The following is a 13,275-nucleotide window of genomic DNA, read 5'->3' on the forward strand; positions in this document are numbered from 1 at the left end:
AAGCTGTTCCTAAAACATTGAGTGTGGGTCTTCAGGCTCCTGTACCTCCTCCCTGAAGGTAGCAATGAGGAGAGGGCTCGTCTGCCACGTCCCCCACGAACAGTGACAGGACAGGAGTCGGAGGGGAACGAAAGGCGATTCGTTCCCTCACGGGTTGAGGGGTCTGGGGTTCCCCTCTGCACGGTGACGGACAGGGATTTCACGGCCACACAGAGCAGCTGCAGAGTGACGCGGCGGAGAGGGTAGAAGTCTGCGTTCAGCTCCCTGCCTGCTTAGCGTTCCGTGACTGCCCTCAGCCACGCTGACAGGTCCACGTCTCCCACCCACCACCCTGACACACAGCCACAGGGGGCTACTGTTCCCACTGCACCGGGACAGACGTCTGAGATCCCCGCTCTGCACGGCCACCAGCCGAGCTACCCCCGCACCCTGCCATCTGCAATTTACCACCTGCTTTGCGAGGGGACGGACGCAGCTTGCGTTGGGCATGGGACCCAGCAGGGGGGAACCGAAAAAAAAAAAGGAGGCAAAATGAAAAGCAACAACACCGGCCTGTTCAGACTGCAGTGGCCAGAGACCCCCGGGATCGAGGAAATACATACAGAAAAGTGCTGGGGAAAGGCCGGCAGTATCACTCACCCTGTTCGTGGACTGTCTGTCCCAGCGCCATCAGGGAGGAGGCTACGTAGCATCCACACCAGGACCAGCAAAAAAGTTACTTTCCCCAAGCAATAAGGTAGATTCACACCTCCTATCAACGAGCCCACCCCACCAGCGGTACCTTATCATTTGCTGTACGGACACTCCAGTGTCTATACATAGGTTAACTATACGTACACATTGTATGTACATACAGTTAATCCATGTATACAAGCTATCATATATATTGTTTATTATAGTTAGTTACTGCCTGTTACACCGCTGGTATCTAGGGCAGCAATGAAGGTCTGTCCTCGGCCATCTTCTCTATCGTGCCCCAGGTGAGGTTCAGGGTCCTCATTTCTGCCTCTGCGGTACGGAGCCAAGTTGTCTTGATCTCTGGCGGCATTCAGGGTGTCTTCATCATGGCAGGAGCCTCCTCTCGGTTTTCACCACTGTCGGTCATGCAAGTCCCGGGTGGAGACTCTGGAATACCGTCACACTCAGATGTAGAAGGACTCTTCATTGCTGCTTGAACCCAGTCAGGGTTGTTGGCCCCGAACCTGGAGGACTGGTGGACCACTCTTAGTTTGGCCTCTGCCCTTTGACCTGTTTGGCATGGGTGACCCTACCAAGAGCCAAAGCACAAGGCCCTGACTCCAGCCAACATGGCTCTCTGGGTAATCGAGGCAGGCAAGACTTCAAACTCTATGACAAGATCGTGGTTCTCCTGGAGGTATATACATATATAATGTTTCTTTATTATTGTGTTATCTTACTGTGTTCTTTTTTTGTGCTGCATCAGATCCAGAGTAACAATTATCTCCTTCTCACTTATACTTTTGTGCTGGAAATGACATCTTGGATCCTCACCTGCCAACCTGCCCAGACCTCCGTTTCCAAGCCCAGCATCTTCCTCAATATCTTCTAGTTCTTCCATGTCCAACCCAAGCTAGAAAGAGGGAAAAAAAAACAAGGAATCAACCAGCAGACATTTCTTAGGTGCCACCATTAGATACACTGGTCTGGAGGGCGAATGAGAAGTACCCCTTCTTCCACCCATCGTCACTCCTGCTTTCTCCTCTACCTCTTGATCTCTTCCCAGTTCTGAGGACCTGACAGAATGGTTCCTCTTTCCACAGATGCCACCTGGCCCTCTGATCCTTTCCCCCACCCCCAGCATTTTCCCCGGCTTTTAATTTCAGAATTCTGGCAGATTTTTCCTTTTCGATCTTCAGCCTCGTTCACTCCCCCCAGGCTGACAGAAAAGAAGTTGTGTTGCTGATCTGAAATCTTGTCATGGGACAGAGGACATACCAGCACAGGCCCTTCGGCCCACTTTTAACTTCCTCTGAGATCAATCTAACCCTTCCCTCCTACGTAGCCCTCTGTTTGTCTCTCATCTACATGCCTATCTAACAGAGTCTCTTAAACGCCCTTATTGTATCTGCCTCTACCAACACCCCTGGCAGGACGTTCCACACATTCACCACTGTCTGTGTAAAAAACCGACCCCTGACAACACCCATACTTTTCTCCAATCACCTAAAACTCCTTAAAGACAGCGGTGGCAATTGAGCCCTGGACATTGACACTGTAGTAGCCTGGCGCTAGCCACTAACTACCGCTAACTGTTCGACTTTGGATCTTCATTGAAGAATAAATGGTTTACATCCACCCTGAAGTTCAAAGTAAGTTTATTATCAAAGTACATATATGCCACTGTTGTAACGCGAATTGAGTCACCGGGGGAACACTGAGGCTAGTAGTTACAAAAGTGTTTTATTCAACAAAATGAGACACTCTCAGAGGAAGAGGCCTCCCGACCCAACATTACATGACAGTTTTAATATGCTAAGGGTCAAAGGTGGCAGCTGGATAATTCTATAGTTACCATGTATCTACAATGCTTCCTTTCAATTACATGTAGTTTTCACACACCAACCCCCTTCTTCGCACCCACACTCCAGACACCCAAAATTAACGTTCATTGGCATTGTCCGGTTTGCAATCAACCCCAGTCCGCAGCTCCAGGGCTGCGTTTTAAATTCCATCAATAATCCATGTTCAAATCTAAAGAATGGCAACTTAATGCTCGTTATACGCCCAAACAGTCACCATATATTACCCTCGCAGGCATTCACAAATGAACAAAGAAATTATGTCCCCTTGTAAAAGATATTTTCACCTGTCAATGCTTTGTCTTAATCGACGTCTTTACATTAGAGACACGATCACATTGTTAGGGAGCTTCGCGGGTACAGCATACTTTGTGAGGTGAACCGGCCTCAACAGTGTGTGACGCAACTCCCCACAGAATGGGGACGGCCAGCATGGCCACATAGCATCTGGGTTCGATTCCCACCGCAGTTTGCAAGACGACACACACAAAATACCGGAGGAACTCAGCGGAAAAGCGTAACCAGTCGATGTTTCGGGCCGAGACCCTCCCTCGGGATTGGAAAGGAACAGGAAAAGTCAGAGTCAGAAGGTTGGTGGGGGGAGGAAGATGCACAAGGTGGTAGGTGACAGGTGAAACCGGGAAAGGGGGCAGTGGTGAAGTAAAGAGCTGGGAATGCGAGGAGTTTGGAGAAGTATATGGATAGGAGGGGTATGGAGGGCTATGGTCCAGGTGGGACTAAGCTGAATAACAGTTCGTCAATGACTAGACGGGCCGAAGGGCCTGTTTCTGAGCTTTGGAGCTCTGTGATATTAAATGGAGGGAGCCTAGAGTTAAAATGGAGGACGTCTTGACTGAAGGGGCCGTTCCTTTAGATCCCCAGTGAGCATTACGTTACCTCAAGGACTTACGGCGTATTAGAAGGTCTGTAATGGGAGATAATCCCGGAGCAGCTGCGTGCCATTCCTGACCAGTCAGTCAGACTTCTAAATTTCACCGGCATTTGCAAAGCGGCCAAGCTCGCCCGGCTCAATGTATTGTGAAACGGTTTAAATCCCGTCCAGCCTTTACCCACGAGTGTCTGCTGAAGGCAATGGCAGCTCCCGGCACCTAGATGGGTGGGGTGGGGTGGATGTTGTTGGCCTTCTGTCCTCAGTGGGCTAAAGGAAGAAGAATTGGCAGCTCCGACACTATCTTCATAGTCTTCAGTCACCCCTTCCTCCTTGACCCATTCCGCAACAACACAAAAAACTTATCAGCCAGCAGCTGTCTGTGAGGGGGTGGGTGAGACGGGGGGGGTGGAGGGGGGGGAAGAGGACGGAAGGGGGGAGAGGGGGGAGAGGGGGGAGAGGGGGGAGGGGGAGGGGGGAAGGGGGAAGGGGGAGGGGGAGGGGGGAGAGGGAGAGGGTGGGGGTGGGTGTAGAGAGAGGGTGTGGGTGTGGGTGGGTGTAGAGAGAGGGGTGCGGGTGGGGGTGGGTGAAGAGAGAGAGGATGCGGGTGGGGGTGGGTGAAGAGAGAGGGTGCGGGTGGGGGTGGGTGTAGAGAGATGGTGTGGGTGGGGGTGGGTGAAGAGAGAGGGGGTGTTGGTGGGGGTGGGTGGAGAAAGAGGGGGTGTGGGTGGGGGTGGGTGTAGAGAGGGTGTGTGGGTGGGGGTGGGTGTAGAGAGAGAGGGGGGTGGGTGTAGAGAGAGAGGGTGTGGGTAAGGGTGGGTGTAGAGAGAGGGTGTTGGTGGGGTCAGTGTAGAGAGAGGGTGTGGGTGTAGAAGGAGGGGGTGGGTGGGTGTAGAGAGAGAGGGTGTGGGTGTGGGTGGGTGTAGAGAGAGGGTGAGGGTGGGGGTGGGTGTAGAGAGAGAGGGTGATGGTGGGGTGGGTGTAGAGAGAGGGTGTTGGTGGGGTCAGTGTAGAGAGAGGGTGTGGGTGTAGAAGGAGGGGGTGGGTGGGTGTAGAGAGAGAGGGTGTGGGTGTGGGTGGGTGTAGAGAGAGGGTGAGGGTGGGGGTGGGTGTAGAGAGAGAGGGTGATGGTGGGGTGGGTGTAGAGAGAGGGTGTGGGTGGGTGTAGAGAGAGAGGGTGGGGGTGGATGTAGAGAGAGGGTGTGGATGGGGTGGGTGTAGAGAGAGAGAGGGAGTAGTTGTGGGTGGGTGTAGAGAGAGGGTGTGGGTGTGGGTGGGTGTAGAGAGAGAGGGTGTGGGTGAAGAGAGAGGGGGTGTTGGTGGGGTTGGGTGGAGAGAGAGTGGGTGGGGGTGGGTGTAGAGAGAGAGGGTGTGGGTGGGTGTAGAGAGGGTGTGTGGAGGTAGGTGTAGAGAGAAGGTGTGGGTGAGTGTAGAGAGAGAGGGTGTGGGTGAGGGTGGGTGTAGAGAGAGGGTGTTGGTGGGCTCAGTGTAGAGAGAGGGTGTGGGTGGGTGTGGGTGTCGAGGGAGGGGGTGGGTGTGGGTGGGTGTAGAGAGAGAGGGTAAGGGTGTGGGTGGGTGTAGAGAGAGGGTGAGGGTGGGGATGGGTGTAGAGAGAGAGGGTGTGGGTGGGGGTGGGTTTAGAGAGAGGGTGTGGGTGGGTGTAGAGAGAGGGTGTGGGTGGGGGTGAGTGTAGAGAGAGGGTGGGGTGGGTGTAGAGAGAGGGTGGGGTGGGTGTAGAGAGAGGGTGTGGGTGGGGGTGGGTGTAGAGAGAGAGGGAGTGGGTGGGGGTGGGTGTAGAGAGAGGTGGTGTGGGTGAGGGTGGGTGTAGAGAGAGGGGGTGTGGGTGTAGAGGGAGAGGGTGTGGGTGAGGGTGGGTGTAGAGAGAGGGAGAGTGGGTGGGTGTGGGTGTAGAGGGAGAGGGTGTGGGTGAGGGTGGGTGTAGAGGGAGAGGGTGTGGTTGTGGGTGGGTGTAGAGAGAGAGGGTGTGGGTGTAGAGGGAGAGGGTGTGGGTGGGGGTAGGTGTAGAGAGAGAGGGTGTGGGTGGGTGTGGGTGTAGAGGGAGAGGGTGTGGGTGAGGGTGGGTGTAGAGGGAGGGTGTGGATTGGGGTGGGTGTAGAGAGATAGGGTGTGGTTATGGGTGGGTGTAGAGATAGGGTGTGGTTGTGGGTGGGTGTAGAGAGAGAGGGTGTAGGTGTAGAGGGAGAGGGTGTGGGTGGGGGTGGGTGTAGAGAGAGGAGGTGTGGGTGGGGGTGGGTGTAGAGGGAGAGGGTGTGGGTGGGTGTAGAGAGAGGGGGTGTGGGTGGGTGTGGGTGTAGAGGGAGAGGGTGTGGGTGGGGGTGGGTGTAGAGAGAGAGGGTGTGGGTGGGGGTGGGTATAGAGGGAGAGGGTGTTGGTGTGGGTGTAGAGAGAGGGGTTGTGGGTGAGGGTGGGTATAGAGAGAGAGGGTGTGGGTGAGGGTGGGTGTAGAGGGAGAGGGTGTGGGTGGGGGTGGGTGTAGAGAGAGGGGGTGTGGGTGGGGGTGGGTGTAGAGGGAGAGGGTGTGGGTGGGTGTGGGTGGGGGTGGGTGTAGAGAGAGGGGGTGTGGGTGGGGGTGGGTGTAGAGGGAGAGGGTGTGGGTGGGTGTGGGTGTAGAGAGAGAGAGTTGTGGGTGTGGGTGGGTGTAGAGGGAGAGGGTGTGGGTGGGGGTAGGTGTAGAGAGAGAGGGTGTGGGTGTAGAGGGAAAGGGTGTGGGTGAGAGTGGGTGTAGAGGGAGGGTCTGGGTTGGGGTGGGTGTAGAGAGATAGGGTGTGGTTATGGGTGGGTGTAGAGATAGGGTGTGGTGGTGGGTGGGTGTAGAGAGAGAGAGGGTGTGGGTGGGGGTGGGTGTAGAGAGAGGGGGTGTGGGTGTAATGGGAGAGGGTGTGGGTGAGGGTGGGTGTAGAGAGAGACGGTGTGGGTGTGGGTGGGTGTAGAGGAAGAGGGTGTGGGTGAGGGTGGGTGTAGAGGGAGAGGGTGGGTGTAGAGGGAGAGGGTGGGGGTGGGTGTAGAGAGAGGGGGTGTGGGTGTAGAGGGAGAGGGTGTGGGTGTAGAGGGAGAGGGGGTGGGTGGGGGTGGATGTAGATTGAGGGTGTGGGTGGGGGTGGGTGCAGAGGGAGAGGGTGTGGGTGGGTGTAGAGGGAGAGGGTGTGGGTGGGGGTAGGTGTAGAGAGAGAGTGTGGGTGTTGGTGGGTATAGAGGGAGAGGGTGTGGGTGGGGGTAGGTGTAGAGAGAGAGGGTGTGGGTGGGTGTGGGTGTAGAGAGAGGGTGTGGGTGGGGGTAGGTGTAGAGAGAGAAGGTGTGGGTGTGGGTGGGTCTAGAGGGAGAGGGTGTGGGTGGGTGTAGAGGGAGAGGGTGTGGGTGGGGTGGGTGTAGAGAGAGGGGGTGTGGGAGTAGAGGGAGAGGGTGTGGGTGGGTGTGGGTGTAGAGAGAGGGTGTGGGTGGGGGTAGGTGTAGAGAGAGGGTGTGGGTGTGGGTGGGTGTAGAGGGAGAGGGTGTGGGTGGGGGTGGGTGTAGAGAGAGGGGGTGTGGGAGTAGAGGGAGAGGGTGTGGGTGGGTGTGGGTGTAGAGAGAGGGTGTGGGTGGGGGTAGGTGTAGAGAGAGAGGGTGTGTGTGTGGGTGGGTGTAGAGGGAGAGGATGTGGGTGGGGGTGGGTGTAGAGGGAGAGGGTGTGGGTGTGGGTGGGTGTAGAGGGAGAGGGTGTGGGTGCGGGTGGGTGTAGAGGGAGAGGGTGTGGGTGCGGGTGGGTGTAGAGGGAGAGGGTGTGGGTGTGGGTGGGTGTAGAGAGAGGGTGTGGGTGTGGGTGGGTGTAGAGAGAGGGTGTGGTTGTGGGTGGGTGTAGAGAGAGGGTGTGGGTGTGGGTGGGTGTAGAGGGAGAGGGTGTGGGTGGGGGTGGGTGTAGAGAGAGGGTGTGGGTGTGGGTGGGTGTAGAGGGAGAGGGTGTGGGTGGGTGTGGGTGTAGAGGGAGAGGGTGTGGGTGTGGGTGGGAGTAGAGGGAGACGGTGTGGGTGGGTGTGGGTGTATAGAGAGGGTGTGGGTGGGGGTGGGTGTAGAGGGAGAGGGTGTGGGTGGGGGTGGGTGTAGAGAGAGGGTGTGGGTGTGGGTGGGTGGGTGTGGGTGGGGGTGGGTGTAGAGAGAGGGAGTAGAGAGGGTGTGGGTGTGGGTGTGAGAGAGGGGGGGTAGAGGGAGACGGTGTGGGTGGGTGTGGGTGTATAGAGGGTGTGGGTGGGGGTGGGTGGAGAGGGAGAGGGTGTGGGTGGGGGTGGGTGTAGAGAGAGGGTGTGGGTGGGGGTAGGTGTAGAGAGAGAGGGTGTGGGTGTGTGTAGAGGGAGAGGATGTGGGTGGGGGTGGGTGTAGAGGGAGAGGGTGTGGGTGGGTGTAGAGAGAGTTTGTGGGTGTGGGTGGGTGTAGAGGGAGAGGGTGTGGGTGGGGGTGGGTTTAGAGTTTAGAGAGAGGGGGTGTGGGAGTAGAGGGAGAGGGTGTGGGTGTAGAGAGAGGGTGTGGTTGGGGGTAGGTGTAGAGAGAGAGGGTGTGTGTGTGGGTGGGTGTGGAGGGAGAGGGTGTGGGTGCGGGTGGGTGTAGAGGGAGAGGGTGTGGGTGGGGGTGGGTGTAGAGAGAGGGTGTGGTTGGGGGTAGGTGTAGAGAGAGAGGGTGTGTGTGTGGGTGGGTGTGGAGGGAGAGGGTGTGGGTGCGGGTGGGTGTAGAGGGAGAGGGTGTGGGTGGGGGTGGGTGTAGAGAGAGGGTGTGGGTGGGGGTAGGTGTAGAGAGAGAGGGTGTGTGTGTGTGGGTGGGTGTAGAGGGAGAGGGTGCAGGAGGGTGTAGAGAGGGGGGTAGGGGTGTTGGTGGGTGGAGAGAGGGAGAAGCAGACCTTTGCAGTTTCGACAGATTCCCATCTGTCTCTGCTCGAAGGGTCACACCGGATACAGAGATGGGGAAAATCTAGACGGGTGTGGGTCAACCAAGGGCAGAAAGGACTATATTCGATCACCATCTCGGTCGGCAAGGATGAGCTGTGCCAACAAGGACCTGCTTCCAGACTGTAATGCTCTATGAAAACAGATATTCTTCACCAGATGATAGGAGCGAGTCAGATGGGTCCTGATAATAGTCTGGTGGTTCCCCATTCGTCAGCTTTTAAAGCCACTTCAGTGAATGAAGAATTTCCCAGCTTCCAGACCCCAATACCCACCCAGTAGTCCGGGCCTCCGCGGTTCCACGGGTCCAGACTGCCACGCGTCCTTTCGAGGGACACTTGGACTGCAGCAAGCGCCAAAATAAATGGTGTTGGAGATTGAGCGGAGATGCAATGGAGGGATACAAAATCATGAGGGGTATAGATAGGGCAAATGCAAGCAGGCTTTTTCCACTGAGGTTGGGTGGGATTAGGACCAGAGGTCACAGGTCACGGGCGGAAGGTGAAAGGTAAAGGGAACCCGAGGGGAAACTCCTTCATTCAGCACAATGGAGCAGGTGTGGAATGAGCTGCCAAGGGAAGTGGTGAAAGTGGGTTCAATTCCAATATTTGAAGTGTTTTTGGTTAAGTACATAGATGGAGGAGTATAGTCCAGGGGCGGGGGAGGTGGGACTGGACGGAGTGACAATATGGTACGGGCCAGGTGGGTCGAAGAACCCGTTTCTCTGCTCTACGACGCTTAAAATGGAGGGAGCCTAAGGGTTAAAATGGAGAGAGCCAAAATGGAGGACATCTTGCCTTTGGTGCCTGGGTAAGCTGATCATTATTTCAAGGCTTTGCAGTGTGTTAGGGAGCTGGACCTAGTACATATGGGTACCATGACAGAGAAAATAGGGCAGAACTGGACTTCCAGCAGTCTATTCCTAGTCTGCAGCATAGCTATGGATGTTTTAGAGACACATTTTAAATGAGGATTTGCAATTATTAAAAAAATATCAGATATTGCAATGCTTAACTCAAACTACTTGGGCAAAGAACAACAGACAATCAGTAAGATTCTGGAAATTCTATTTATTTATTGAGATATGATCAGCATGGGTGAATTGCGCTGAAGGGCTTGTTCCTGTACCGTGAAGCTGAAAAGGTAATTAGTTTTATCCAATTAAAGGCCTGAGTTCCTCCAAGATTTTGTGTGTCACTCGGATCTCCAGCATCTGCAGATTTTCTCTTATCAGAGTTATCTAGGCAGTTAGGATGGAATAGACATGGAGAGGATGTTTCCAATAATGGGAGAGTCTAGGAGCTCAGAATAGAAAGATAACCCTTTAGAACAGAGACGAGGAGGAATTTCTTTAGCCAGAGGCTGGTGAATCTGTGGAATTCGTTGCCACAGACGGAAGTGGAGGCAAAGTCATTGGATATATTTAAAGCAGATGTTGACAGGTTCTTGATCGGTCAGGATGTCAAAAGTTACGGGGAGAAGGCAGGGGAGTGGGGTGGAGAGGGTGAATAAATCGGTCATGATGGAATGGAGGAGCATTCTCGATGGGCTGAATGGCCTACAAGATGGCGGTGCACACTGTCGCAGCGGCCGCTCCAGCTCCAACTAATGGTGCAATTGTCCGTCCTTTTTGTCTTTCCTATGATCACAGAAGACTGCCGGATATTAAGAACACCAAGTCCACCTCACTCAGCGAGCTATTGGACGGCAGAGGAGTTCCTCCACTCAGGCTGTTAACGTACCATGTCGTCGCCCAAGGAAGGGGGCATCGGGAGTGGCCCGCAAGGAAACAGAACTGGTATTCGTGCAAGACCGAATGCAGGCCAGCTCTCCCATCGATACTGCTTTCAAAAGCTCGATCACCAGGAAATAAAGTCGATTACCCGAGTCTGGGACTGAGCCGGCATGAGATGAAGGACTGCTGTGCAGTTATCCTGACGGAAACGTGGCTCCAGGACGCCGCCCCTGAAAAGGCCATCCAGCCAGAGGGTTCATCTCTAATCGGGCTGAATGTCTTTTACGCTAGATTTGACGCACGTAACCTGCCTTAACGACTGCCGTCCGGTGGTATAGCCATCGACAAGAATGAAGTGCTTTGAGCGGCTGGGTTATGGATCACATTAAAGCCCATCTGCCTGCTCTCCCCAGTTCGCCTATCGTTCAAATCGGTCCGGCGGTGAAGCTGCAGTCTCTGCTCTCCACTGCATCCTGTCCCAGGGCGCCACCTATCAGCTGCAGCTCTGCGTTCCATCATCCCTCAGAAGCTGGTGGGCAAGCTGCCCTCGTTGGGTCTCAACACCTCCCTCCGTAACTGGGTCCTGGGGCATTTTTTGGCAGAATGGCCGCAGCCGGTCCACGTTGGCAGGGACATCTCTAGCTCCATCACGCTGAGCACCGGTGCACTCCCCACCCACACCAGGCTGCTGTTCATCTGCTGACACCAGGCTGCCCTGCTAGATCCGGTTTGAACCAAACCAAGTGCACTAAACCACACAGCAATAGCTTGCCTCGTCAAGGACGATGAGGAGACGGCGGACGGAGGGCTGGTAGAGCACACGACCCAAGAGGTGACTGTGGACTTTGGAGCGGTGTGGGCTAACCTCTCCTCACTACAAACGAACACTCCTGAGGAGAGACTTAGGAGTGCCAGGTTTTCGAGGAATACACACAAGGGGCGATCTCGTCTGGTTCCTCAACATCACCTCTTTGGCCAACAACGCACAGCAGCGTCTCCGCTTCCTGAGGAGTCTGAGGTGAGCAAGGCCACCTGGCCCCACCACTCTAACCAATTCTTACAGGAGCATCATCGAGAGCTTCCTGACCAGCTGAGAGGAACACTGGCGTCTCTCGTCCACCCATCAGATAGCTATCTGGAGCACTGCGTACGCAGGGCCTTTATCATTGACAATGATCTCTCCCACCCGCCCAACAACCCCCCTGCCCCCACCATCAAGCAGGAGGTCCCGTTAGCATTAGGGCAAGGACTGTGAGGATATGAAACAGTTTCTTGACCCAGGCTGTAAGACGACTGAACTCCCTGCCAGCACCCAGGCCTCGTCACGTATGAAGCACCAGTTTACTTTCTAAACTTGTGTCGTAAATGCACCTCATTATTTACTCAGAATCAGAATCAGGTTTAGTATCACTGGCACATGTTGTGAAATTTGCTGTCTTTGTGGCAACAGTACACAGTAATACAGAATAGTCGATAAAATACTGTGCATTCGGTCGTATTCATGCGTTCATTGTCCATTCAGGAATCGGATGGCAGAGGGGAAGAAGCTGTTCCTGAATCGTTGAGTGTGTGCCTTCAGGCTTCTGTACCTCCGTCCTGATGGTAGCGATGAGAACAAGATGATGGGGGGGGTCCTTAATGACGGACGCCGCCTTTCTGAGGCACCGCTCCTTGAAGATGTCCTGGATACTACGGAGGCTGGTGCCCATGATGGAGCTGACTGAGTTTACAACTCTCTGCAGCTTGTTTCGATCCTGTGCAGTAGATTCAACCCTCACAGCAGACGGTGATGCAGCCAGTTAGAATGTTCTCCACGGTACATCTATATATATATTTGCGAGCGTCTTCTCAAACTCCTGATAAAATACAGCTGCTGCCGTGCCTTCTTTGTGACTACATCGACGTGTTGGGCCCAGGTTAGGTCGTCGATAGACACCCAGGAACTTGAAGTTGCTCACTGTCTCCACTTCTGACCCCTCTCTGATGGCTGGAGTGTATTTCCTCGTCTTTCCCGTTCTGAAGCCCACACTCAGTTCCTTGGACAACAGGAATTCTGCAGATGCTGGAAATTCAAGCAACACACATCAAAGTTGCTGGTGAACGCAGCAGGCCAGGCAGCATCTATATAGATGCTGCCTGGCCTGCTGCGTTCACCAGCAACTTTGATGTGTATTACTCAGTTCCTTGGCCAGGTTATTGCTGCGACACCACTGAACCAGCTGGTAAATCTTGCTCCTGTACGCCCTCTCGTCTCCATCTGAGATCCTGCCAACAATAGCTGTGCCGTCAGCAAATTTACAGATGCCGTTTGAGCTATGCCTAGCCACACAGTCAGGGGTGTAGAGAGAGTAGATCAGTGGGCTAAGCACACATCCCCGAGGTGCGCCAGTGTTGACTGCCAGCGAGGTGGAGATGTGACTTCTGATTCACACAGACTGGGCTAATACTACGCTGGCGTGTTGCACTGGAGTTATATGTATTGTGTTGTGAACACTGGTCTGGAGGAACATTGTTCTGTCTGGCAGTTTACACATGAAGGATTGAATGAACTGAATGTGAATTTGAACACTTGTGGTCCGAGCATAACGTCTGCAGTGTAAACTGTACCAACACCAGGCCCAATGGACAACAACTGACTCATCGTGCCTCCCGTTTCCTGGAACCGTCAGCATTCTCTCAGCGAGAGGTGCGGATGTACGGCGAGCATTCTTGCTCGGTACTGGTTTGGAGCCGTGAGTGCGCGGGATCGGGAAGAGCGAGAGAGGGTTGTAAACTAGCCTTCCCGCCATCGAGGAATTCTTCAAAAGGCGGCAACCATCGTGAAGTACCCTCGCTGTCCAGGACATGCCCTCTTCTCATTGCCACCATCAGTACAGGAGCCCGACGACACACACTCAGCGCTTTCCGAACAGCCTCTTCCCCTCAGCCGTCAGGTTTCCATGAACACTACCTAACTATACAGCTCTCTTTTTGTACCATTTATTTTGATGTACTGTTATTGCAACTTCAAGTTTTTTTTTAAAAATTGTATCACGCTGCGGCAACACAACAAATTTCATGGCAACACACATCAAAGTTGCTGGTGAACGCAGCAGGCCAAGCAGCATCTATAGGAAGAGGCGCAGTCGACGTTTCAGGCCGAGACCCTTCGTCAGGACTAAATGAAGGAAGAGTGAGTAAGGG

The 13,275-nt window shown here is 54.5% G+C and overlaps 1 protein-coding gene across 1 annotated transcript in view; it reads right to left on the reverse strand.

Annotated features, from left to right (window-relative positions):
- LOC134339809 (glycogen phosphorylase, muscle form) overlaps positions 1–13,275 on the reverse strand; it is a 115,469-nt gene that overhangs the window by 66,833 nt on the left and 35,361 nt on the right. The window contains exon 3 of the mRNA XM_063036622.1: positions 1,513–1,591. Coding sequence (XP_062892692.1) covers positions 1,513–1,591 — 79 coding nt within the window. The remainder of the gene's footprint in view (positions 1–1,512; positions 1,592–13,275) is intronic.

Source organism: Mobula hypostoma, chromosome 30 (genome assembly GCF_963921235.1).
Source record: "Mobula hypostoma chromosome 30, sMobHyp1.1, whole genome shotgun sequence".
NCBI lineage: Eukaryota > Metazoa > Chordata > Chondrichthyes > Myliobatiformes > Myliobatidae > Mobula > Mobula hypostoma.